Consider the following 23,443-nt stretch of genomic DNA (forward strand, 5'->3'; position numbering starts at 1 on the left):
CCTCTGTCCATGGGATTCTCCAGGCAAGAATACTGGAGTGGGTTGCCATGCCCTTCTCCAGGGGATCTTCTCCACCCAGGAATCGAACCCGTGTCTCTTACATCTTCTGCATTGGCGGGCAGGTTCTTTACCACTAGTGCCACCTGGGAAGCCCAGGAAATAATGTACAGAGAGAAATCAAATTGGCTGCAGAAAACCTCCAGAGCAAGGAGACCCCATGCAATTAACAATCACAGCAGCTACATTTATTTAGTGTTAGCCATGTACCAGGCTCCAGGTTAAGTATGTTATATGCAGTATCTCACTGAATCCTCAGAACACACTGGGAGACAGCTATTATTTTTGTCTCCATTATACAAATGAGAAAAGTGTGGCTTAGTAACACTGAGTAACTTTCCCAAAGTCACATAGCTATTAGTCCATCTTTTAACAAGATCAGACGTCTTCTTCTGGGCTGTGGTAGCCATGTACACATCACAGAGACGCCTCAGTTCAGTGCTTTCAGGCACGGAAAGTGCCAAGGACAAGACCTCAGCACTCCCCGGCCCTTTCCATTCCCTGGCATATGTAAAAAGCAACACTGTAAGTATGGCACGCTGGGATAATGGGTTGAGGTTGCTTCAAGTGGAGGTGACAAGCCTAGGGCACTCCAGCTGGGAAGCTCAGTTAAACTTTTTGTAATCCAAGGTCACTTCATTTCCTCAAGTCTTTTTGTATCTCTTAGACTTCTAAGAGGGGATGAGAATTTTTTATAAAGTTTTTTAACATAACAATGTAGATAGGTTATCACCTCAGAGCCTTTGGAAGAGCAGCCTTCAGTCTCTAGAAAGGGCCCAACCTGGGAAATGTGAGTTCTTGAGATGTGACCCTCGCTCGACAAATGTTAGCCTCTGTAAGCTTGTTTCTCTCTGAAGAAAGGGGAGAATCATCTCACAGGATTATAAACTGTGCACAGTTGAGTGCAGAAGGCACGAGGACTGGCCCTTGTTCCCAGTAGAAAACTTCAGCTTTGGACACCACTGCAAAGAGAAGACAATTGTTTCCTTCAACAGAAACTCATCAAGGAGGGTCAGTTCAGTTCAGTCGCTTAGTCGTGTCTGACTGTCTACAACCCCATGAACCACAGCACGCCAAGGCTTCCTATCCATCACCAACTCCCAGAGTCCATCCAAACCCATGTCCATTGAGTCAGTGATGCCATCCAACCATCTCATCCTCTGTCATCCCTTCTCCTCCTGCCCTCAATCTTTCCCAGCATCAGGGTCTATTCCAATGAGTCAACTCTTCGCATGAGGTGGCCAAAGTACTGCAGTTTCAGCTTCAACATCAGTCCTTCCAATGAACACCCAGGACTGATCTCCTTTAGGATGGACTGGTTGGATCTCCTTACAGTCCAAGGGACTTGCAAGAGTCTTCTCCAACACCACAGTTTAAAAGCATCAATTCTTCGGTGCTCAGCTTTCTTCACAGTCCAACTCTCACATCCATACATGACCACAGGAAAAACCATAGCCTTGACTAGACAGACCTTTGTTGGCAAAGTAATGTCTCTGCATTTTAATATGCTATTTAGGTTGGTCATAACTTTCCTTCCAAGGAGTAAACGTCTTTTAATTTCATGCCTGCAATCACCATCTGCAGTGATCTTGGAACCCAAAATAATAAAGTCTGACACTGTTTCCACTGTCTCCCCATCTATTTCTCATGAAGTGATGGGACCGGATGCCATGATCTTCATTTTCTGAATGTTGAGCTTTAAGCCAACTTTTTCACTCTCCTCTTTCACTTTCATCAAGAGGCTCTTTAGTTCTTCTTCACTTTCTGCCATAAGGGTGGTGTCATCTGCATATCTGAGGTTATTGATATTTCTCCCAGCAACCTTGATTCCAGCTTGTGTTTCTTCCAGTCCAGCGTTTCTCATGATGTACTCTGCATAGAAGTTAAATAAGCAGGGTGACAATATACAGCCTTGACGTACTCCTTTTCCTATTTGGAACCAGTCTGTTGTTCCATGTCCAGTTCTAACTGTTGCTTCCTGACCTGCATATAGATTTCTCAAGAGGCCAGTCAGGTGGTCTGGTATTCCCATCTCTTTCAGAATTTTCCACAGTTTATTGTGATCCACACAGTCAAAGCCTTTGGCATAGTCAATAAAGCAGAAATAGGTGTTTTTCTGGAACTCTCTTGGTTTTTTGATGATCCAGCAGATGTTGGCAATTTGATCTCTGGTTCCTCTGCCTTTTCTAAAACCAGCTTGAACATCTGGAATTTCACGGTTCATGTATTGCTGAAGCCTGGCTTGGAGAATTTTAAGCATTACTTTACTAGCATAAGGTATCAAGGAGGGTATCTTCTAGAAATTAACGACAGACTGGGTGGTACCTTTCAGATGCACTGGGATTTGTTCAGTTTTCTCCTGGCATCTAATTTCATTTTCTTTTTAGGAGTTTTATTGAGATGTAATTCACCTACCAGACAATTCACTTATTTAAAGTACACAATTCAGCGGTTTCTGACATACTCACAGAGTTGTACAATCATGATCTGATTTTAAAATATTTTCATCACTCCATAAAGAAACCCCGTACCAATCAGCAGTCACTCTTGCTCCTCCCAGCACCTACGTCCCAAGCCTCTAAGTTAATCTACTTTACGTGTCCATAGATTTGCCTACTATGGACATTTCACATAAACGGAATCATACAACTTTGCACTTTGTGACTCGCTTCTTTCATTTATCATAGCAGGTTCACCCATGTCACAGGGTGTGTCCGGGCTTCATTCCTTATTGTTATTGTATGACTACACTACATTTATTTATCTGTTCATCAGTTGATGGATATTTGGGTTGTTTGCTTTCCTTTTTGCTATTATGAATAAAACCATGAACATTCATGTACAAGTGTTTTGTGTGGACGTGTGTCATTTCCCTTGGGTGTATACACAGGAGTAGAATCACTGAGTCACATGGAACTCTACATTTAACATTTTGGAAAACTTTTGAACTGTTTTCCAAAGCAGCTGCAACGTTTGACATTCCCACCAGCAGTATATCAAAGTTCCAAGCTCCTCAAGCAGTGGTTTCTAACACAGCCAATTATGTACAGGGGCCCCAGACCACAGAGATGAAATCAACAGCATAGCCAAGATGAAGAATCAGGTAAGAATGCTTATTTACGTACATGCCTAGAGGTTGGAGGTTGAGCCTAGAAGACAGGTTGGCCCCCTGGGCAAATCCTATCACTCCAATTCAAGAATTTTAAAGATTCAGGGTAACAGGAAGGTGCAAACATCAGAAAAACATATTTTCAAAGTGATTAACCATTTCTCAGCCAGCAAATGTTACGTGTGTTTATACATGTGGGTTAATGTCTATAAACAGGAAACTTAATAGGGAAAAAAACACTTATTTAGTTTGATTAAAAACTAGATTGCTGTGGATAGTCACAGGTGCCCAAAATGAAATCTCTCCATATCTCCAGAAACCATACAGAGAGGAAATAAGGAGAGGAAATTAAACCATCCATAACCCAACCTTTTTGACTATGCCAAAGCCTTTGACTGTGTGGATCACAATAAACTGTGGAGAATTCTGAAAGAGATGGGAATACCAGACCATCTGACCTGCCTCTTGAGAAATCTATATGCAGGTCAGGAAGCATCAGTTAGAACTGGACATGGAACAGACTGGTTCAAATAGGAAAAGGAGTACATCAAGGCTGTATATTGTCACCCTGCTTATTTAACTTCTATGCAGAGTACATCATGAGAAACGCTGGGCTGGAAGAAGCACAAACTGGAATCAAGATTGCCGAGAGAAACATCAATAACCTCAGATATGCAGATGACACCACCCTTATGGCAGAAAGTGAAGAGGAACTAAAAAGCCTAGATGAAAGTAAAAGAGGAGAGTGAAAAAGTTGGCTTAAAGCTCAACATTCAGAAAACGAAGATAATGGCATCTGGTCCCATCACTTCATGGCAAATAGATGGGGAAACAGTGGAAACAGTGTCAGACTTTATTCTGACACTGCAGACAAAATCACTGCAGATGATAATTGCAGCCATGAAATTAAAAGACGCTTACTCCTTGGAAGGAAAGTTATGACCAACCTAGATAGCATATTAAAAAGCAGAGATATTACTTTGCCAACAAATGTCCATTTAGTCAAGGCTATGGTTTTTCCAGTGGCCATGTTTGGATGTGAGTTGGACTGTGAAGAAAGTTGAGCGCTGAAGAATTGATGCCTTTGAACTGTGGCGCTGGAGAAGACTCTTGCGAGTCCCTTGGACTGTAAGGAGATCCAACCAGTCCATCCTAAAGGAGATCAGTCCTGGGTGTTCATTGTAAGGACTGATGGCTGAGGCTGAAACTGCAGTACTTTGGCCACCTCGTGCAAAGAGCTGACTCACTGGAAAAGACCCTGATGATGGGAGGGATTGGGGGCAGGAGGAGAAGGGGAGGACAGAGGATGAGACGGCTGGATGGCATCACCGACTCAATGCACGTGAGTTTGGATGAACCCCGGGAGTTGGTGATGGACAGGGAGGCCTGGCGTGCTGCAGTTCATGGGGTCACAAAGAGTCAGACAAGACTGAGCGAACGAAGTGAACTGAACCCAACCTTGACGGAAGTACAGATGGAATTTTTGATATATCCGCCGCCAAGTGGCTTCAGTCGCGTCTGACTCTGTGTGACCCCATGGACTGCAGCCTACCAGGCTTCCCTATCCATGGGATTCTCCAGGCAATAACACTGGAGTGGGTTGCCATTTCCTTCTCCAATGCATGAAAGTGGAAAGTGAAAGTGAAGTCACTTAGTCGTGTCTGACTCTTATGGACCCCATGGACTGCAGCCTACCAGGCTCCTCCGTCCGTGGGATTTGCCAGGCAAGAGTACTGGAGTGGGGTGCCATTGCCTTCTCCCTTTTGATATATAAAAGGTGCTTAATGTTTGTTGAACCAATGAATTAAGTAAGTAAGAAAATGTGATTGGCATCCAGATTAAGGCCCTAAATGAAAGTACCCACCAACACCCAGCAAGGAAATTATAGCTTCTCTGGTGACTCAGATGGTTAAGAATCTGCCTGCAATGCGGGAGCCCTGGGTTGGATCCCTGGGTCGGGAAGATCCCTTGGAGAAGGGAATGGCTACCACTCCAGTATTCTGGCCTGGAGAATTCTGTGGACAGAGGAGCCTGTCCATGAGGCTACAGTCCATGGGGTCACAAACGCCATGGTTGGGGGTTGGGGTTTGCTCAGAGCTGGACAACTGAGCACCTTTCACCTTCACCAACACCCAGCACAAGGCCTTGCAGTGTGGCGGCTTCACAGACGTTTGTCGCGTGCACTGAAGTCATGATCCTTGCCTCCGGAACTCATTGGTCGAGTAGCGAGGCCTTTAACTCCATAAACACCCAGTCTGAGTTCAGGGGTCTACATGGATAGCAGTGGGTCCCAAAGGAGGGGCATGCCCTTGAGAAGGCACTTAGCTTCATTCAAGGTCATGCTCAGTTGTTTCAGTTGTGCCCAACTCTTTGCGACCCTATGGACTACAGCCCACCAGGCTTCCCTGTCCTTTGGGACTCTCCAGGCAACAATACTGGAGTGGGTTGCCGTGCCCTCCTCTAGGAGATCTTCCCAACCTATGGATAGAACCCACATCTGTTACATCTCCTGCATTGGCAGGCAGGGTCTTTACCACTAGTGCCACCAAGGTCCAGGTTCTCCAAACCATCAGAATCTATGTCTACCTCCTAACTGCTATCAGTGGCTGTCAATACCACGGAGACACAGCATCTGTGGAGAGAGTGGATCCCTTCTCACTGACATCTGGGGAGGTAGGCTGTTCTTGTTCAGCTTTGAGCAATGAATGCAGAAGAGAAGCTTCATTAGACCTCTGAAACTGACTAGGGCTCATAACCTTGAGGTTGGCTGAGCCTGAGACCCCTATGCCTGTTCATTTCAGCCACCGGACAAAAGCAGGCCTCCTGAATCACCAGTCTCACCTGCTCCCATTTCCAAACAAATGTGGGTTTTCTCACCCCCACTGCTGACCTCCCTCCTGCCCCGTTCATGCTGTTATCTGGTACTCTTGTCCCTTGCAATTAGACTCCTCACCCTCCTCAGCACCCTAACCTGTCCTTGCTTGTACGTCTCCTCCTATCTGGCATGCTCTTCTTGCCTCCCTTATTCACCTGAAAAAACATTCTTTCCTCTATGAAGACTGAGCTTAAGCATGACGAAGGTGTTTTTTGCTTCCCCTCACATCATGTCTTCCAAGATTTTCTTCATGTTAAATGCTGAATGCAAAGCAATCAGATGACACTGGTACTTTAAAAAAAAAAAAAAGGAATACAATCTTAGGCAAAGTAACAAAGCCATAGTATCAAGAAAGGAGGTAAAAATCCTCTTAGTATTCTGCTTTATTCAGATTACACAGAGAGACAGTGATCTTCAAGTGCAGTCCATGGACCCCATGTGCAGTCCAAGGAATCCCCAAAATCCTTTCAGGAGATTCTCAAAGTCAAAACTACTTCCATAGTAGCAATCAGACTTTATTTGAGCATCCGTGATAAGAACACACACACATATATCAGTGGTTGGCCAAGAAACAATCACCACCTCCCAGCATCCCCCATTATTAGAAAGCAATAAACATGCCAACAAAAGCAGCACATCAGTCTGCCTGGATTATCATTCTTCCATTCAACAAATACTTAAAGTTCGCCATTTTGGCAGCAGGCACACAGCTGGCCCAGAAGATTTTGCACTGACCAGCATATGGTCCCTGCCCTCAAGGGGTTCACTCTCAGACAGGAGACAATTACATAAAGAGATGGCTGCAGAACCATCTCTTCAGTCCACGATGTCTCAACCACACAGAACAGCACAGGGCTTCCTGAGCAAGTGGTGCTATTCCAAGCCTTTGGTGAAACTACCCGTCTGCCAGGCACCCCCTGCCACTCCCCCACCCCAAGCCAGCAAAGGCGGCCCGTGGTCCCCTCCTCTGACAGCAGGTCTCCCACTGGGGCAGATCCCACCCGGAAGAGAGATGCCTCAACCTTCATGCAAGTTCTGAAATTTTATCTTTACCTAGGACCGGACATTTCAATTAATGAATTAAAACATGAAAGAATGATCCCTCCTGGCAGCTGTCTGTCTGCCTGCCTCTAACCCTCAACATCGAACGTGACAGCACACAGCAGGGAACATACACCAGAGCTCTGACGTATTTACTTCATGATCTGCTGATCAGCTGAGCACACATGGGCGTATCTGAGTCACTGTAAGTCACGTGATCGCAAGCGCATCGTCTGGCTGGGAGTCCTCCAGGGACACTCACCACTGGTGTGGTCTCTCTTTGCATCTTCTCGCTGCTCCGCCCGCTCCAGCCAGTCACCCCAATGTTCCTTGCTCGCCCTCCCCGCTTCCTCCCTCTCACCCTGCTGTCCTTCCCCTCTTAAATCTAGAGGGTTTGGTACATTCACAGACCCAACTTGGTCATTTTGTGACCTTGAAAAGGGGTTCAATCTCTTGAAAAGGTGCTCCCTTCTCCTTGGCTCCCCAGGCCAGATCCTGGGTGAAGCACCTGGCATACATTAGGGCTTATGACTCCTCACTGTGGCCCCGTGAGGTAGTATGGTCATTACTGCCAGGATAGATGGGGAAACCGGGACTGAAGGAGGCGAGGTGAGTTACCCGAGAGCACTTTGTGTGGAGCTGGGACACGACCCAGGTCTGCCTTCTCCACGGACTTCAGGCTCATGATGACCCTCACGACTGCTTGCTTGCTCCTCCTCCCTCGTCTTCTAAGATGGAGCCAAAGTAGGCAAGGGCTGGTCACATGCAGCCTGAACCCATCAGTGTCTACTGCAGCTGCCCTGGCATTTTTTGTTTCGGTACCCTGAGATACGACAGATCCCACGAAGACAAGGACCAGGGCTTCTGTCTCTCTGGGCTGGGAGGGTCGGGGTCAGGAAGAGCAGCTGCTGGGTGGACCACCAGGCACAGTGCAACTGTGAGGGCTCGGGGCCTGGGGTGACAAGCAGGGACAGAAGACGCCCACAGAGAACTAAGAGCTGATGTGGAGGGAGCCAGAGAGACGCGTGAGCACCGCGAGAGTGTCAGAGGCCGGCTTCCTCAGAGGGACATTTACTGGCCCCACCGCATACCATGTCCTGGGTCAGGCTCTTTGATTTCATCTTATCTAATCCTAACGAAGGAAGAAGTGGACTTGAAGCCAACACTCTTGAAAAGCCAGCGAGCTGAGCTCCAAATCCAGATCAGCCTGATTGTAAGGCCCACGCCCTGCCCTCTGCACAGGCTGCTGTGTGAGGGGACACCAGCTCTGCCTCTCAAACGACGACGTCCAGAGTAAATGAATCACTTTCAGAGCCAAGTGAGAAAACACCTTCTCCCCAAAGCTCACCTCATCACCAGCTGGAAAAGCAAATGTGAAGGACGCTGGGGACACAAATGTGGCAGGAAGCGCAGTCTGAGCAAATGACAAGCTTCTCCTATCGCTGATTTCCTGCTCCCAGCCAACCAGGCCAGTGGATATCCCAGCATGGTTGCTGCTGCTGCTAGGGCCGGGCAAAGCGAGGGCTCTCCATGTCAGCGTCTCCAAGGCAGCTGCACTCCTTATGCCCTGGAGTCTCAGTTTTGTTTTTTATACTGTAAGACAGAGACATCATTAGGAGTGGGTGAGGGAAACCGGCAGGGAAGGGAGGACCTGGGAAATCCTGAGAACTGTGGTCACTAGGCCTCAGCCGCCTCCTGCAGGGTCTTCATGGAGGCGGCAGGACCCTGTCAGCAGGCACCAGATGGTCAAGTCTCTACTTGGTACCAGTGGAAAAGGAAGCTGATGGAGTTGGGGAGAGAGGACAAAAATGACACCGGGAACACTGGAACTGAAAACTGTGGTGGGTCCGACCTTCTCCTCAAGCTGAGTCTTATTCAGAGGAGAAAAAAAGAATCTCAGGTTCTAGAAGACAACATTCAGAAACCATCTGGTCTGATACCTGAGTTTGAAAAACGAATCCTAGAGCCAACAGCTGGAGGATCTGATTCAGAAGGACCGGAAGGTGAGGTATGCTCCAGCTCTCAGGCTGTTCTAATACCAAAGTGTGAGGACCAGCAAGCCTGTCTATATTCTGACTCCCTTCCTGCCTCCACCAAAACAGACACTTGACTGTTTCCTCTGTAACCCGGCCTCACCCACCCAGCTTTCCTCTCTGAGCCGTCACAAGGCTGCTGTCGGCTTTGGCACTACTGTTGCCTGGAGACTCCTCTCTTCCGTCTTCCTGTAGCCCCATCTTAACTTATTCAGCATTATTAGGCAGAAGTTTGCCTTTAGGGACTGAGGATGTGCAACCCTTTGCAGAAACTGCAACGGGAAGGGCATCTGCCATCCCCTTTGGTCTTCTGGAAGAGGGGAGCTGCTGGTCGGGGGCGGGCAGGGAAACACTCATTAGTCTCAACTGTGGGGCTGGGGCGACCCCTAGTGGTCACGGGGATTATAGCCCTCAACTCCCAACTTGAGGGTGGAAACAGGAGCCAAGGGCTTACTTTGTTCAGGATCCAGTCGGCATCTTCAATGGCTCTCTTAATAATCTGCTGGATCCTCTCAGGGTTGTCCTCATCCGAATGAACCCGGAAACTCTGGGGGTTTAAGTATAAGACACAATGACTTGGCAAAAATCAGGACTGGCAGCTTCAGAGCTGCAGTCGACAGCCAGGCATGCGGTGGGCATGGGGTACTCAACATTGCTCTTACCCCTCCACACACAGTTATGATGATCCTGCCCTGAGGTGAGCAAACAGGCTCCAAACCCTAACTCGCCACAACGCAACAGCAGCAGCATCTGAATCCGAGACTGATTACACAGCCTGTGCTCCTACCAGCAGGACAGCCGTGAAAGGGAAGACTGGCCCTGAGTTACCCCCTAATCAAGCTAGGTCCAAAGGTTATCAGGCAGCAGGGGCCTAAGGGACGCTTCCATCTCTCTGCTGCTCCCAAGAAGCCTGCTGTCAGTGGGCTGAGCTCACCGCATGCCTTCTCCCCGGGCAAGTACAGAGTTTCTCTGGGCCCCTGCTGGAAAGCCAGGCAGGGACGGAAGGAAAGTGGGGAGGGGGGCTTTGGAAAAACCAGCCAGGCCTTAAGTGGCGCAATGTGGGTTTGCTGTTTGCTTTGGCCAGATGTTCACCTTTGAGGACCAACATGAGACTCAGGTTCACTGGTGTGGCACTCGTGACCCTTCAAAAGAACTGGTTCCTTCCTTCCTCGGACCTGCCACTCTTGACCCTACCTGTCCTCCTATTTATCTTTAGGAGCACCTCAAATGCTCACCTCCAGGAAGTCCTCTCTGATTCCCTCAGACAGTTAATTGCTCCTTCTCCATATTTCCACAGCTCTCTGTTGCTACCTTTTTTTTTTTTTCCACTTTCCACATATTTCTATACATTTCAGTTTTTAACTTCTTATTTGGAAATAATTTCTAATCTACAGAAAAGCTGTAAGAATAATGTGAAAGAATTCCCTATTGGAAACACCAACTGTTAATATTTTGCCACATTTGCTTTATCATTCTCTATACAGGTTTGTATAAAAATCTGAGAAAGCATTTAAAAGTTGCAGGTATCATGCCCTTCATCCTTGAATACTTCAGACGTGTAAACACGGGCATTCTCTTACTTGACCACAGTAATCAATATCAGAAACATTGACATAATACTATTATCTAATCTACAGTCCATATTTCAACTTCATGAATTTCCCAGTAATCTTCTTTATCATCATTTTTTCTGGTCCAGGATCCAAGCTGGGATCACTCCTGACACTTAGTTGTCACATCTCTTTGGTCCCCTTTAAATCAGAGCAGCCGTCTGCCTTTGTATTTCATGACACTGCCGTATGCGGTGTGCACAGTCCGGTTAAGCGGTAGATGGTCACTTAGTCTGGGTTTACCTAATGTTTCCTCTTGATTAAATTCAGGTTGTGCATTATTGGCAGAAATGCCTGTCAAAATGATGTTATGTCTCACACTCAATTTTAATTATCCATTCAGCTGTCTTATTCAAGCCTTGGCACAGAGTTGGTATCCCCAGATGATGCATGCTGTTTCCTAAACAGAAACCAGAGAGGAAGGAGCTGGGCTAGCCAGCACTGCTTTCCGGTAGCTCTTACTCAAATGCCACCAGCCCACACCATCACCACCTGAAAGACCAGCCCTGCCCACTGCCGTGGGCCCCAACCCTGTGACGGGCCCCCTATCGCAGGAAGCCCCACCCCCACCCCAAGCCCAGGGTACCCTGCTCGCACCTGCCTGACGGCATGCTTGTAATGCTCCTGGATGCCCTTGGTGGGCAGCTGCCGGCAACAGCGCAGCAGATATCGGTAGAGCTGCAGCGGCGTCTGGACCAGCTCTGCCCCCGGTAGTGGGGCCATCCGCCAGACCTCAGTCCCTGGAAAATGCACAGCATCACTTCTAGGCATGCAGCCAATACTCTGCCCTGGCCCCCAGCTCCTAGCACTCTGGGAAGCAGGCGTATTTGACCCAGTGTGGATGGAGGCCTGATCCCCATGGAACCGAGCCCCTGAGCTCAGGCTGGGCATCAGCCCTGCAGAAGGCTCATCCCCGAGCAGGCCCACAAGGACAAAGGTGGGAGGCACGGCTGTATCCTGTGGTCTTTCTTCTGGAGACTGACAACAAGTGAGAAGACCCTGCATCGTAATCACGGAGAAACCAGCTGACTTCAGGAGGATGGAGTGGAGAGTGGAGAAGATGCCCAGAGGTCTGAGCCTCGCTATTCAAAGTGTGGTCCGGCAGCACCGACATCACCAGCAGCTAATTAGAAACACTTCTCACCCCAAAACAACCAGGCCTGCAATTTAACAAGATGCGCACAGGATCCTGCTGGACCTCGACCACAGCATCTTGCCTGATGTCCTTGCCTGAAGCCTGTCACTCCCCAGCCGCCGCCACACTGATGCCAGCATGAGCTCTGGAACCAGTGTGCTGGGCTCACCCCACTGTCAGATGCAAGGATCTTCTCCCAGATCCCCTGAGCCAGCAAGTAGGTCACCTCTTATGCCTATGCACACACGGCCCCCTTAGCCTGGAGCTCCCTTCCCCATCTCCTCCACCTGAGGAACCCGTGCCTGTCCTTCCAGGGCCAGCTCAGTGTCGCTTCCTCCAGGAAGCCCTTTGTGACTGTCCCTTGCTTGGGGGGGGGGGGGGGGGGCGGGGCGGGGTGTGCTGCAGTGCCCTGTTTCTAAAGCTGTTATAGCACTTCCCACACTGCTGGGGACTTACCTGCTGCCAGGCCTCCAGAGCCTGGCCCAGGCCCCAACACTTCACTTCGTGCCCTGTTTGTTGAACTGGACTGAATAGAATCTGTTATCTCCTGTTATCTCCTCTGCACAGATTTCCCCTCTTAGAGAGAGGCTCACTGTGTTCCAAATGGAGGAGCTAAAAGACCAAGATTAAGTGGCTGGCCTTGGTTTAAAAGTAACATAAAAATAAGTCAGACAACCTGCACCCACTCTAAAAAATAAAGAACTAGAACACTAAATCTAATCTATGGAAACTAGGAAAGGAAACTTACTAAGGAGCTAAACTAGGAGAGGAAACTTATAAGGAGCTAGTTCCAGAGGCTCTTTCATTTCCAGCGTTTTATCTTCCTGGTAACAATGTCTGTCTATCTTCACAGCTAAATTTGCCAAGTGCTCCTTGTATTTTGGCCTCTCACTCTCACAGTGGGGTGGGCTAGTGGCCGCTGGCCCCCACCACCCATCCTCCCACCTGGTAACATCCTGGGATGAGCCACTGGGGATCCACCCTTCCAGGTCTCCGCCCCCAAGGTCTGGATGGGGCGCCACTCCAGGCCTGACCATTCAGAGCCCTTGATCTACATGGTCGCTGGGATTGGCTCGCAGATGGGCACGTGACAAGCTGGTCCAATCAGAGCAGATCTCACCGCCTCTGCAGGGGTGAATGAAAAGGCTCCACTCTAGACTTGATGCCGAGAGCACTTCACCCCCAAAGAAGCCATCTTGCCTCCTCTTGAAGCCTGAGACTGAAGCCACATGGCAGATGGCGGAGCTGAGACCCTGAGTGACACCAAGTCTGAAGAAGTCACCTGAGCCCAAACACCATGCCCCTGAAGGTAGTCCCACCCCTAGATTTGGGTTCGTTTTGTCACTTGCAACCAAGAGAGTCCTGACTGATGGAGAGATCCAGCCCTCCCACATCCTGTGTCCCCAGTGAGCTCCGATGGCTCCAGCTCTAAGAGTGCCAACAGGGCAGGGCGCAACCTGCCAGTCCAACTAGCCACACTTCAGCACAGCAGAGAGGGGAACCACATATGGTGGGGACAGAGACTCTCAAGGGCCACCCACAGAAGACATACCCGAAATCCCCAACCTGATGGGCAGGGCAGACTCCCTGGGCAGGCTTCCCCAAACTATATAAAGTGCTAATCAAACATTGTAAAATGCTAGTCGTGTAACAGATGGTTACCATCTGCAGTTTTTAAAATTAACACTTGGAGAGAATGCAACTTTGTTACATTACTTAAAAACTCAATACTTAGAAACCAACCCAGCAAGTATGGGCGGGAGATTATTTTCAGCTCAATTATAATACTTAGTCATTCTCCGTAATAACAGCAGAGAATGCCTGTGTGGGTCCACTCAGAAGAGTTTAAAATGCTTTAATTTAATTTAAAGCATGGGTTTGCTATTATTTAAGGCACAAGGAACTTCATATCACCGTTGCTAAACCTGTAGTCAAACCCTGTGGCTAGGAACGCTTACTTCTTATATCCTGCTCTTTGAATTTGACCTTAGCCTCTACCTTGGCTCCCTGCCTCATCAGAGATACCCCTGACTTCCCAAAGCTGTCACAGAGACAGCCTGCCTTCTCCTCAACCCCCACGCCACCGGCCTGTGTGTGTGTGCATGTTAGTCGCTTAGTCGGGTCCGACTCTTTGTGACCCCATGGACTGTAGCCAGCCAGGCTCCCCTGTCCCTGGAATTCTCCAGGCAGGAATACTGAAGTGGGTAGCCATTCCCTTCTCCAGGGGATCTTCTTGACCTAGGGATCGAACCCAGGTCTCCTGCATTGCAGGAAGATTCTTTACTACTGAGCCACCAGGGAAGCCCACCACTGGTCTCTGAATCCTAACAAATTCTACCTCTGGACAACCCCTCAAATCTGTCCCCTCTTATTTCTGCTGCATATGCTTGGCTCAGACTCATCACAGCCCAGGCAACACCTGCAAGAGTTCCCAGCAATCTACTGTCTGCCAATTTATTCTGCAATTAATTGGGTGAATCTTTCCAAAACACACATCACAGCAAAGTCATGCTCCTGCTTAAAGCCCCTGATGTCCACTCCAGCCCCATCACTCACAACAACTTTTCCCAAAATATGGGACAAAGATGAAAATATTTTAAGCAGTATATGGACCAACATCTTTTTATTGTCATGCGTTGATATTTATTTTCATGTGTAATGAGAAAAAAATTCCATAATCTCATAGGTATCACAGCTTAAAACAGTTTAAAAAATGGACAGGCAGAAAAGTGATTTTTAAAAATGTATCAAGCAAGTGAGGATGCAGTTGAAATCTGGATATGCCAAGAGTCATGAAAGCGGTACTGAACTTTGGAAAAGCACTGGTCTATAGAATAAATTCCATACTGCCTTCCTCCAAGACCCCCTCTTGATCTGGCCCCTTCCCACCACCCCTCAACACATCACCCACTGCTCGCTACTGAGTCCAGGCAAACTTGAGCTGATGGCACACTCCAGACAGCCTGTCACAAAGAGTCGGACAGGACTGAGCGACCAGGCACACTGAGCACAGGCCGCCTGGGCACAGGTCACGTGGGTATCTGCCACCTGGGAAACAGGCTCTTGAGGAGAGTTACAAAGAGCCAGATGATGAGTTCATGCACCCCTACGTGGGTCTGAATCAGCCTCTTCCTGCTTCGAACTTTTCTGGAAGATCCTGTTGCCTGGCCTTCCAGAAATGTCTAGATCCTTGCCCAGTTCTCCAGGGATTTCCCTTGATTCTCTGAGCTTCTAACACTCTTTCAATAATTTCCTTTTGGTTAATTCCTCCTACCCCTCTTACCCCCCACATGGAATGAGACTCACCTCCTTATCTGTTTCCCCACAGCCTGCTGTACGTACAGGAATCACCCTCTGCTTTCTCGTCCATCTCCCTGCCCAGCAAAACCCCACTGAGGGCAAGGACTGTGTCAGGCCCTCCACCTTGGCACCTCGGTGCCCAAGACAGCCCTGGGCACCCAGTGGACTCCTCCATCAGTGCTTGCTGAGTGAAGAACCTCAAAACCCAAGCACTCTCCAAGCTTGAGAAAACAAAAGCTCAGCCTCCTCCCTGCCTTCTCGGTCCAAAGGTAACAGACGGTCCTGTGCTCCTGCCCACTATAAAGTGAGGACCGCCGCCTTCCGCACGATCCTCCATGCCTGGGTACTTCCGGGCATCACCTCTGGCAAAAACACCCTACTTTCCCACCCAGATACTCCAGGCTTCTTCCAGCTTCCAGCTCATCTGCAGGAATTCTCGCAGGTCACCAACACCTCCTACTTCACTGAGTCTAGAGAAGCCCTCAGACCAAAGTATCCTTAACTCCCCTCCACCACAAAATCTATCTTCACCTGAGAGCCAACCAAGACGCTAAGCACAGTGCAAGTTGTATTACAATAACCCTCTGATGAAAAGCATTATTATCCCACTTGGCAGATGTGGAAACTGAGGCTGAAAAGTGGGCTGACGTGCCCAGGAACACACAGCCAGTGAGTGGTGGAGCTGGGTTGTAGGCTCTGGCTCCAGCTCCAGTGCCCCAACCTCCCTAAGTTCTTGGAGAAAAGGGGGCCTTTCCTTTTCCAAGGACTCCTTAGCCCTGGGTTAACCCAACACCCTTCTCAACTGTTGCCTCTTCAGTCCCTCCCTATGCTCAGCCAGACTGAGCCTCTGAGAACAAAATTCTCTCATCTTTGAGCCCATTGCTTGATATCCTTAAATGGCATCCACAGAACCAACCCAAGGGTCTCGAGTATGTGTGTGTTTGTGGTGGAGCGGGGTGTTGAAGACGTTCCCCAATCAACCCCCAATCTCTACCCCATCTGCAACCAAATCCCCACACTCCCCACTCTTCCCAGCTCTGCCTCCTCTGTCCCTCCCACAGTGCCTGGCATGCAGTGGCCACTCAACAGAGGGGTGTCAAGATTGAATCCTCCCTCTCCCCAACAACAGTTAGGCCACTTTTCTGCCCCTGAGTACTGACTGAGTAGAACTGTGAAGCATGCGGGTCCGACACCATGGCAAGGCTGATGTGAGGATAAGTAAGAGACACGCGTGCCTGGTTTACGGCAGCAGCACACGGATATGACCTCCCTCTCCCGGGTCCTGCTCTGACCCTGGAGGAGCAGCAAAAGAAAAAACAGTAAGTCAAGATGCCCTTTTCACGCCTGCCAATACAGGAGACACGAGAGATGCAGGTTCAATCCCTGGACTGGGAAGATCCCCTAGAGGACGAAACGGCAACCCACTCCAGTCTTCTTGTCTGAAAAATTCCATGGATAAGAGGAGCCTGGTGGGCCACAGTCCATGAGGTCACCAAGAGTTGGACACGACTGAGCACACATGTCCACAGTAGGAATGGCCTGCTAAAGGAAGCTTTTGGTGCAAACTGAGATCAAGGGACGTTAGTGGGTTTCATCGACTCAATTAGAGGAAGAAAAAAATAGACCTTTTTTTCCTTTGAAATCAAAGTACAGATCAGGTGAAATTTATTTAGCTTTTTCCCAAATCAGAAGTGAGTTCTGGTTACTCATCCTGCAGCCTTTAATGAATTAGAAACTTACAGAAACACCCAAAGTTGCAGGCTCATGGGGAAAGGTGTTAACTTGAATGAACAGAAATAGTGCAAAGTAGGTCACCCTTCAAAACCAGGATGCCAAAGCCCTGAAAGCAACCTCTGCACACCAGGTGTCAAAAAATCTCTTCTTATTGGTGGGGAGTCACCCAGTTTTTCTCCCTCACCTCCTTCCCTCTCAGCAGTGCACTGAAGTCCTTTCACTTCGGAGTTAAGACCTGCTCTGGAAAATTTTACTCACTGTTCTGAGCTCTGCCTTTTGGAGCTAAGTCTCCCTAACCTACTGCTGAGTCCAGACTGTCAGTATTCAAGGTCAGTCATCCCCGACCCCCAGCCTTATCTTTTCCAAGATAAGCACGCTGAAAAGTGCTGTAACCCCCCCATCTCACCCACCCTCCTCTCTGGACACACCCCCTCACTATCCATCTCACTCTTAAACATACTCCAGAGGGAAAAACCACAGTTTGCTTGTGTTCTGACCAGCTCCGTGGGCACTGGAGCTCATGGGGCAATTCCCAGCTCCTCTACCTGGGAATCCAAGGAACGCAACCCAGACTGCCTTCTATGCTCCAGCCCTCATCTGGCCCTGGCATTTGACTCAAAGGAACTTGTTTCCCGTGAACTATGCTTAAGTCTGTTTCCCCGTCTTGTATTTTATTAATTCAGTCCGGAGTCACAGTCTGCCCCAATCTCTGGGGTACCAGGTCCTGTCTCTTATTCAGTTCAATTCACCACAACGAAAGCACAGAAGCAATCACATACAAGGCACAAATGGGGCACAAAGAGACAGGAACTTCAGCAAGCTCTGCCAGCCACTCCTGCAAGGCCATTCAGAGCCTCTAGCCCATGTGCGACTCTGGACTCAACCCCAGGAGCACAGAGGTGAGCACCTGATGGGTTACCTGGCTCTCCTACCCCAAGGCCTCTGCACAGCTGACGGCGTGTCTTACCACCTACCATTCAGGGAGTGATTGGCATGTGCCAGGGAGGTGCTGAGAGCTCTTCATGTGTTATCTCATGTATCCTCAGAACGGTCTTACGGACTGGGTATCATTAGCCCCATTTTACAGACAAGGAAACTGCCAACTCTAGAGGTAAGCAACTTGCCAGAGGCCACACAGCTAGTACACGGTCAGGTGAGGAATCATACCTAGGCCCATTTTATTCCAAAGTCCATGCCCTTACCTGCTCCTAACACCACCTATGTCCACATCTGAGACATGTACAAATGTCCAGATCAGTGCTAAGGACCCCAGCTGAGAACACTCCCCAGGGCTCGTCAAGACCAGGTCCCAGCATCCATGGAAGCGCTTGACTATACTATGTCCAGTTCCTATTTTTCCACCTTCTCCATAAACCCTTGTTCCATGCTTTTCAGAAACCCAAGAACCTCATTTACGGCTTCCCCTGCATACAGATGAAAACACAAGTCCTGAGACTATGTCACTTACACAACCAAAGGAGTAACCAGAGAGACACCAAACAAAACAAAAAAGCTCCTAGGAAACTCTGAAGAGTTTATGGACTCTTCAAAAGGGGACGACAGAATACAGGAGAATGAGACAGAATAAAGAAAAAGAAGGAAAACAAAGTCACAAAGGGAATTTCCTGGGAGCCGCATGATATCACCAAAAGAGATTCTGAGAAATAGGGCTTTGGCCCCATTTAACCCCACTGTCTCTTTCCCTAACCTGTGCCCTGACAAAAAGACACCTAAAAATAAATGGGGGAAAAAGTCATACATTAAAAAAGAATGGAACTACAGAAAATAATCAGAAATTCTGCCCCACTGAGCACTGATAGAAGCTAAATTAAGCCTGAACAGCCCATTGTTTAAATATGCAATTATTCTTCGGGGTGAGGAAAGTCACAATATAGGAACAGAATGGTTCTGCTCCCCCAACTCCAGGGCTCCAGCTTGCATGCACGTTCTCTTAAGTTAGAAATGGAACAACCCTTGCTCCTCTGGTCTCTCTTGACATGGTCAAGGCTCCAGCCCCACGTCCCACGCTTGAGCCTTGCAGCCTCCCTAGATACTACCTCTGTTCCCAGCTTTGTAACAATGCCTCCTAATCAGACTCTCTCCTTCCAGTCTGGCCCCGACAGTGCCGCCCACAGACACATCCTACAAAAAACATACCAGCCTCTGTGGAATGTTCTTTATCCAAGTCTGGTTGGATGAAGTCTGTTTCCATCTTCTCTCATGAAACTCACCTTCTCTGGCCTTCTGCCTCCTCCTCTGTAACCTGGACAATGGAGTATGTATCTCACGGGGCTGGGGTGAGGGAGGTGTTTGCAAAGATCACGCCTAGGCCAGGGTCTGGCACCATCGGGTACTTGGACATCTCACCCTTTCCTACTCTACCCGGCTACCTGTGATCCTAGATGTCTGTGAGCTTCCGGGGGACAGAGACTCTACTGTATTAGTTACCCCTCCATAGTCAACAGTGCCCGGGAACAAAACAAAATCTCAATAAATGTGTAGAAGGCAGTGGCACCCCACTCCAGTACTCTTGCCTGGAAAATCCCATGGACAGAGGAGCCTGGTGGGCTGCAGTCCATGGGGTCGCTAAGAGTCGGACACGACTGAGCAACTTCACTTTCACTTTTCACTTTGATGCATTGGAGAAGGAAATGGCAACCCACTCCAGTGTTCTTGCCTGGAGAATCCCAGGGACGCGGGAGCCTGGTGGACTGCCGTCTATGGGGTCGCACAGAGTCGGATACGACTCAAGTGACTTAGCAGCAGCAGCAGCAATGGCGTCTCACTTACCAGACAGGAACTAAAGGCAGGAGGAGGGGACTGTCCTGAAGACATGAAGCCAGCAGGTGGCAGAGCCGGGTCTCAAACTCAGGTCCTCCGCTCTGAATCCACAGCTCTATCACATGTGCTATCTCAAAGGATCTCAAACATCACATTTGTAGGCCCAAACCACCCTGGGCCTTCACCAGTTAGAGGTGAACCTGGCGAGGTCATCCCCCAAAAGCAAACCAGAAACATCATCCAAAAGGTGAACACGCTGGCTGCAGAGCAGAGCAACCAGCAACCTTAGCTCAATCTAGTGATATCTGGACTGCTTTGTGCCAATGGCTTTGCCCACACAGGCCACCAGTCTGTTCGAGGGTCAAAGAAGGGAACTGGCACAGCCACCAGATGTCAGATACTGGGCTGGGTATTTCAAAGGGGCTACTTAAACTGAGGCTCAAGGTCACACAGAAGAACCTGGTAAGAGCCACAGCTGGGCCTCTCTCTTCTTAACCCAAGCTCTTTCTACACACACCAGGGCTTGTCTCCAAGGGCCCTTGAGCCAAAGGCTCCTAGTTTACCATTTTCCTCTCCTGCTCCTCCTCCTTCTGGCCTCCTTGCTGGCCTTCACATACCTAACCACCTTTCAAGGCACCCACGTGGCTCACCCACCTGTGTATCCAAGTCTCACTTGAGACCTTCTCTGACCACAGTCCCGCCTACTTTGCTTCACAGCATTTTTCACCACTGTATATATTTATTTCTCTTTGTATTAATTCCCCCTCTGGAACGTAAGTTCCACAAGAGCAGGAGTAATTTTGTTCATGGCTGTATCCTTAGCACAGTGTCTGACACACAGAAGGCACATGTGTGTGTTGAAACAGTCATCAAGCACTCATAAAGTGCTAGATGCTGGAGTTACAGAAACAATCAAGGTGACCCTTCACCCCAAGAAATTTACACATTAACAGGATAATAAAAAAAAAAAACCCAAGTATTAGTAAATACTACAGATGGTGCAGGCTTCCCCAGTGGCTCAGACAGTGAAGAATCTACCCGTAATGCAGGACATCCAGGTTCGATCCCTGGATTGGGAAGATACCCTGGAGGACAGCATGGCAACCCACTCCACTATTCTTGCCTGGAGAATCCCATGGACAGAGGAGCCTGGCAGGATACAGTCCACAGGGTCACAAAGAACTGGAAGCACTGAATGAAGCTGAGCATGCACAGGTGGTGCAGTGGTCAAGAATCCCCCTGCCAATGCTGGAGACTCAAGAGATGTGGCTTAAATCTCCGCGTTGGGAAGACCCGCCTGGAGAAGGAAGTGGCAACCCACTCCAGTACTCTTGCCTGGAGAATTCCATGGACAGAGTTGCCTGGCGGGCTACAGTCTATGGGGTCGCAAAGAGTGGGGCACGACTGAGCATGCACACACGCAGACCACAAAGTGGAATTCAGGTCCCCAGAGACTGGCACACGGGGTCCCTCACCCAGTCAAGGGTCAGAGAAGGTTTCTTGAGAAAGGGACATTAAATCTGAGGGACAAGGAGAGTGTGGCTGGGTAAAGGTAGGGAGAGAGGCCTGTGTCCTGTGACTGAACTAAAAAGACACTGAGCTGTGCACTTTAAGGGAGTGAACTGTATGCCATGTAAAAACAAACAAAAGGACAGATTAAGTCGTAAAGGCGCAGGAGTTCCGGCCACGGGCTCGATCTGTTAGGCAGAAGAGTAGATAAAGGTGACTCGAGGTAAGCGCGCTCACAGGCTGCTGCGAGCACTCGGGCCGCGCAGGGGCCGTGACTGCTTTTAAAAATTGGCAAACCGAGGCCCGACAGGCACATTTCACCAGCAGGCCCGGCGCCCGCAGACCCCTGGGCTCCTCGTGGCGCTCCCAAGCCCCCTCCCCGAAGTCCGGGGCCTTCTCCTCCGACCCCCGGCCCTCAGCCAGCCCCTGCCGCGAGGCCTGCGGCGTGTACAGGGAGCCGCACTCCGGACAACCCGGCTCTCTGGAGGTCAGAGGGTCGAGAGAGCGGCGCTGGGTCTTCCACAGGCCGCGCCAGGTCGAGGACGCCCCGAGGCCTCCCAACCGCAGTCCGTCCCTGCCGCCCCAGGTGTCTCCGGTCCCCGCGCGCCCGCCCACGCTCCCGCCCTCCGCCTGTGCCGAGCGGCTCACCCGCCTCCGCTGGGGAACATCCGCCTCAGCCGCGGCGGCCACGAGTGCGCCTGCGCCCCGCGGCTGCCGAGCACCGCCCCCGCCAGGCGACTGTGCGTCGAGCGCCCTCTTCCGGCCGCGCGTGGGACTTGGCGTCTGTTAATGAGGGAACTGGATTGGGTGCCCTTTTCCCCGATCCGAGCCCACCTTGTGAAAAAATAAAACTATCCAACTAACAGCCTTCTTCTCGGAGAAGGAAATAGGAACCCACTCCAAGATTCTTGTCTGGGAGAGCCCATGGACAGAGGAGCCTGGCGGGCTACCGTCCATGGGGTCTCAAAGAGTTGGACATGACCGAGTTGACTGAGCAACAGCCTTCTTGAAACACCCACTCTTCCTTTTGGCTTTTGCCACCTCAGAGACAAGTCTCCCCCCATTTTCCTGAATATGAATTACTGCTAAAATATGAGTGTTCAAGATCTGCGAAAAGGCTTGCAGGAGGACTTTTCCTAAGCCACTCGTGTTGATGACGGAATTATATTTGGATGGGAAACTGCGTATTGAGTCATTTCATCAAATTACAGTCCCATAACACCTGTCAAAAGAATAAATATGACAGTAATAGTCATGCTTCCTTTCAGACCCATCTATAATTATAATTGAGGAAAAGAATACAGAATTTAAACTCATAGCTACTTCCAGTATCTTTCTTTGAAAATGAAATAATGCTGTTTTATTAAATAGGCTCTCCCTGCTCTCTAATGTTTAGAGCTAAAGTGCTTCTCTGAATTGATTTAAATACAAGTTTTATGTCCTGAAAGAAATAAAGATGAGTCTTTATCTTAAGACAAACCCGCTGTTCAATGAGCTGCTGATCTTCTCTCAGCTGATGCCGAAAAGGGAGTTAGGTTGTTAGTGGGTAATATTGCTTCTGTTCACATCTCCCTTCTCTAGGGCTTTTTAAACCTATTTGTAATGAAAAGGCTGATTTCCTTACACAGGCAGACTCCATGTGTAGCTGATTTAACAAGACAACTTTTTATTTTAACTTTTTTTCTTTTTCTTTCTCCTTCTTTCTTTAGTTTATTTTTGAAGGGAAACATTGCTCCCTGATGGCACCTGGGGATCTCTTTTTCTTCTTTTAGGATGAGAAAAGTAGGAGATATTTCTTAACAGAAGTGTTGTTGTAAAGTTTTTTCTTTTTTCCTAATTACCTTTAGAGGTAATTAGGGAAAATTACCTTGCTTCCCCCTTCCCTTCCTTTTTTTCCCTCCCTCTCTCCTTCCCTCCTTTCTTTTCTTTCTTTTTTGTTCCTCTTCACCTAATATACTGAGCCACCAGGGAAGCCCACCCAATATACTGAGCCACCAGGGAAGCCCACCTAATATACTAGCCTCCCTCCAAATCAGGTGGGGGTTGCTCCCCTGAAATAGTCAGATAATGACCTCAATCCTTTAACTTATTTTCAATATGTAGACTTGGACCAAATATATCTGAAATATATATGAAAGATACAATTATACCCTCCTAAATCAGTCCTTTATTTACATACACAGAGTCAAGGGCACATCAGTGTGGATCCAATTGATACATGATGAAGCTTTTAAAGCTCTTATTAGGAACAATCTGCAG

The 23,443-nt window shown here is 48.9% G+C and overlaps 1 protein-coding gene and 1 long non-coding RNA gene across 7 annotated transcripts in view; one reads left to right on the forward strand and one right to left on the reverse strand.

Annotated features, from left to right (window-relative positions):
- Positions 1 to 23,443, reverse strand: part of LYRM9 (LYR motif containing 9) — a 91,977-nt gene that overhangs the window by 13,526 nt on the left and 55,008 nt on the right. Inside the window, exons 1-5 of one of the 6 annotated variants that reach the window (XR_813162.4) lie at positions 21,833 to 21,859; positions 11,323 to 11,465; positions 9,570 to 9,662; positions 8,431 to 8,675; positions 224 to 1,019 (exon numbers count right to left, since the gene is read on the reverse strand). Coding sequence is in view for 4 of the 6 variants with exons in the window: in XM_059878235.1 (XP_059734218.1) it covers positions 1,703 to 2,294; positions 8,431 to 8,570 (732 nt within the window). In the remaining 2 variants the exon portion in view is untranslated. 6 annotated transcript variants of the gene reach the window in all.
- On the forward strand, positions 11,463 to 15,276 carry LOC132343024 (uncharacterized). Its single transcript, XR_009491669.1, has 3 exons — positions 11,463 to 12,077; positions 12,714 to 13,169; positions 15,189 to 15,276. It is a non-coding gene; the product is annotated as an uncharacterized lncRNA (long non-coding RNA).

This window comes from Bos taurus, chromosome 19, assembly GCF_002263795.3.
Source record: "Bos taurus isolate L1 Dominette 01449 registration number 42190680 breed Hereford chromosome 19, ARS-UCD2.0, whole genome shotgun sequence".
NCBI lineage: Eukaryota > Metazoa > Chordata > Mammalia > Artiodactyla > Bovidae > Bos > Bos taurus.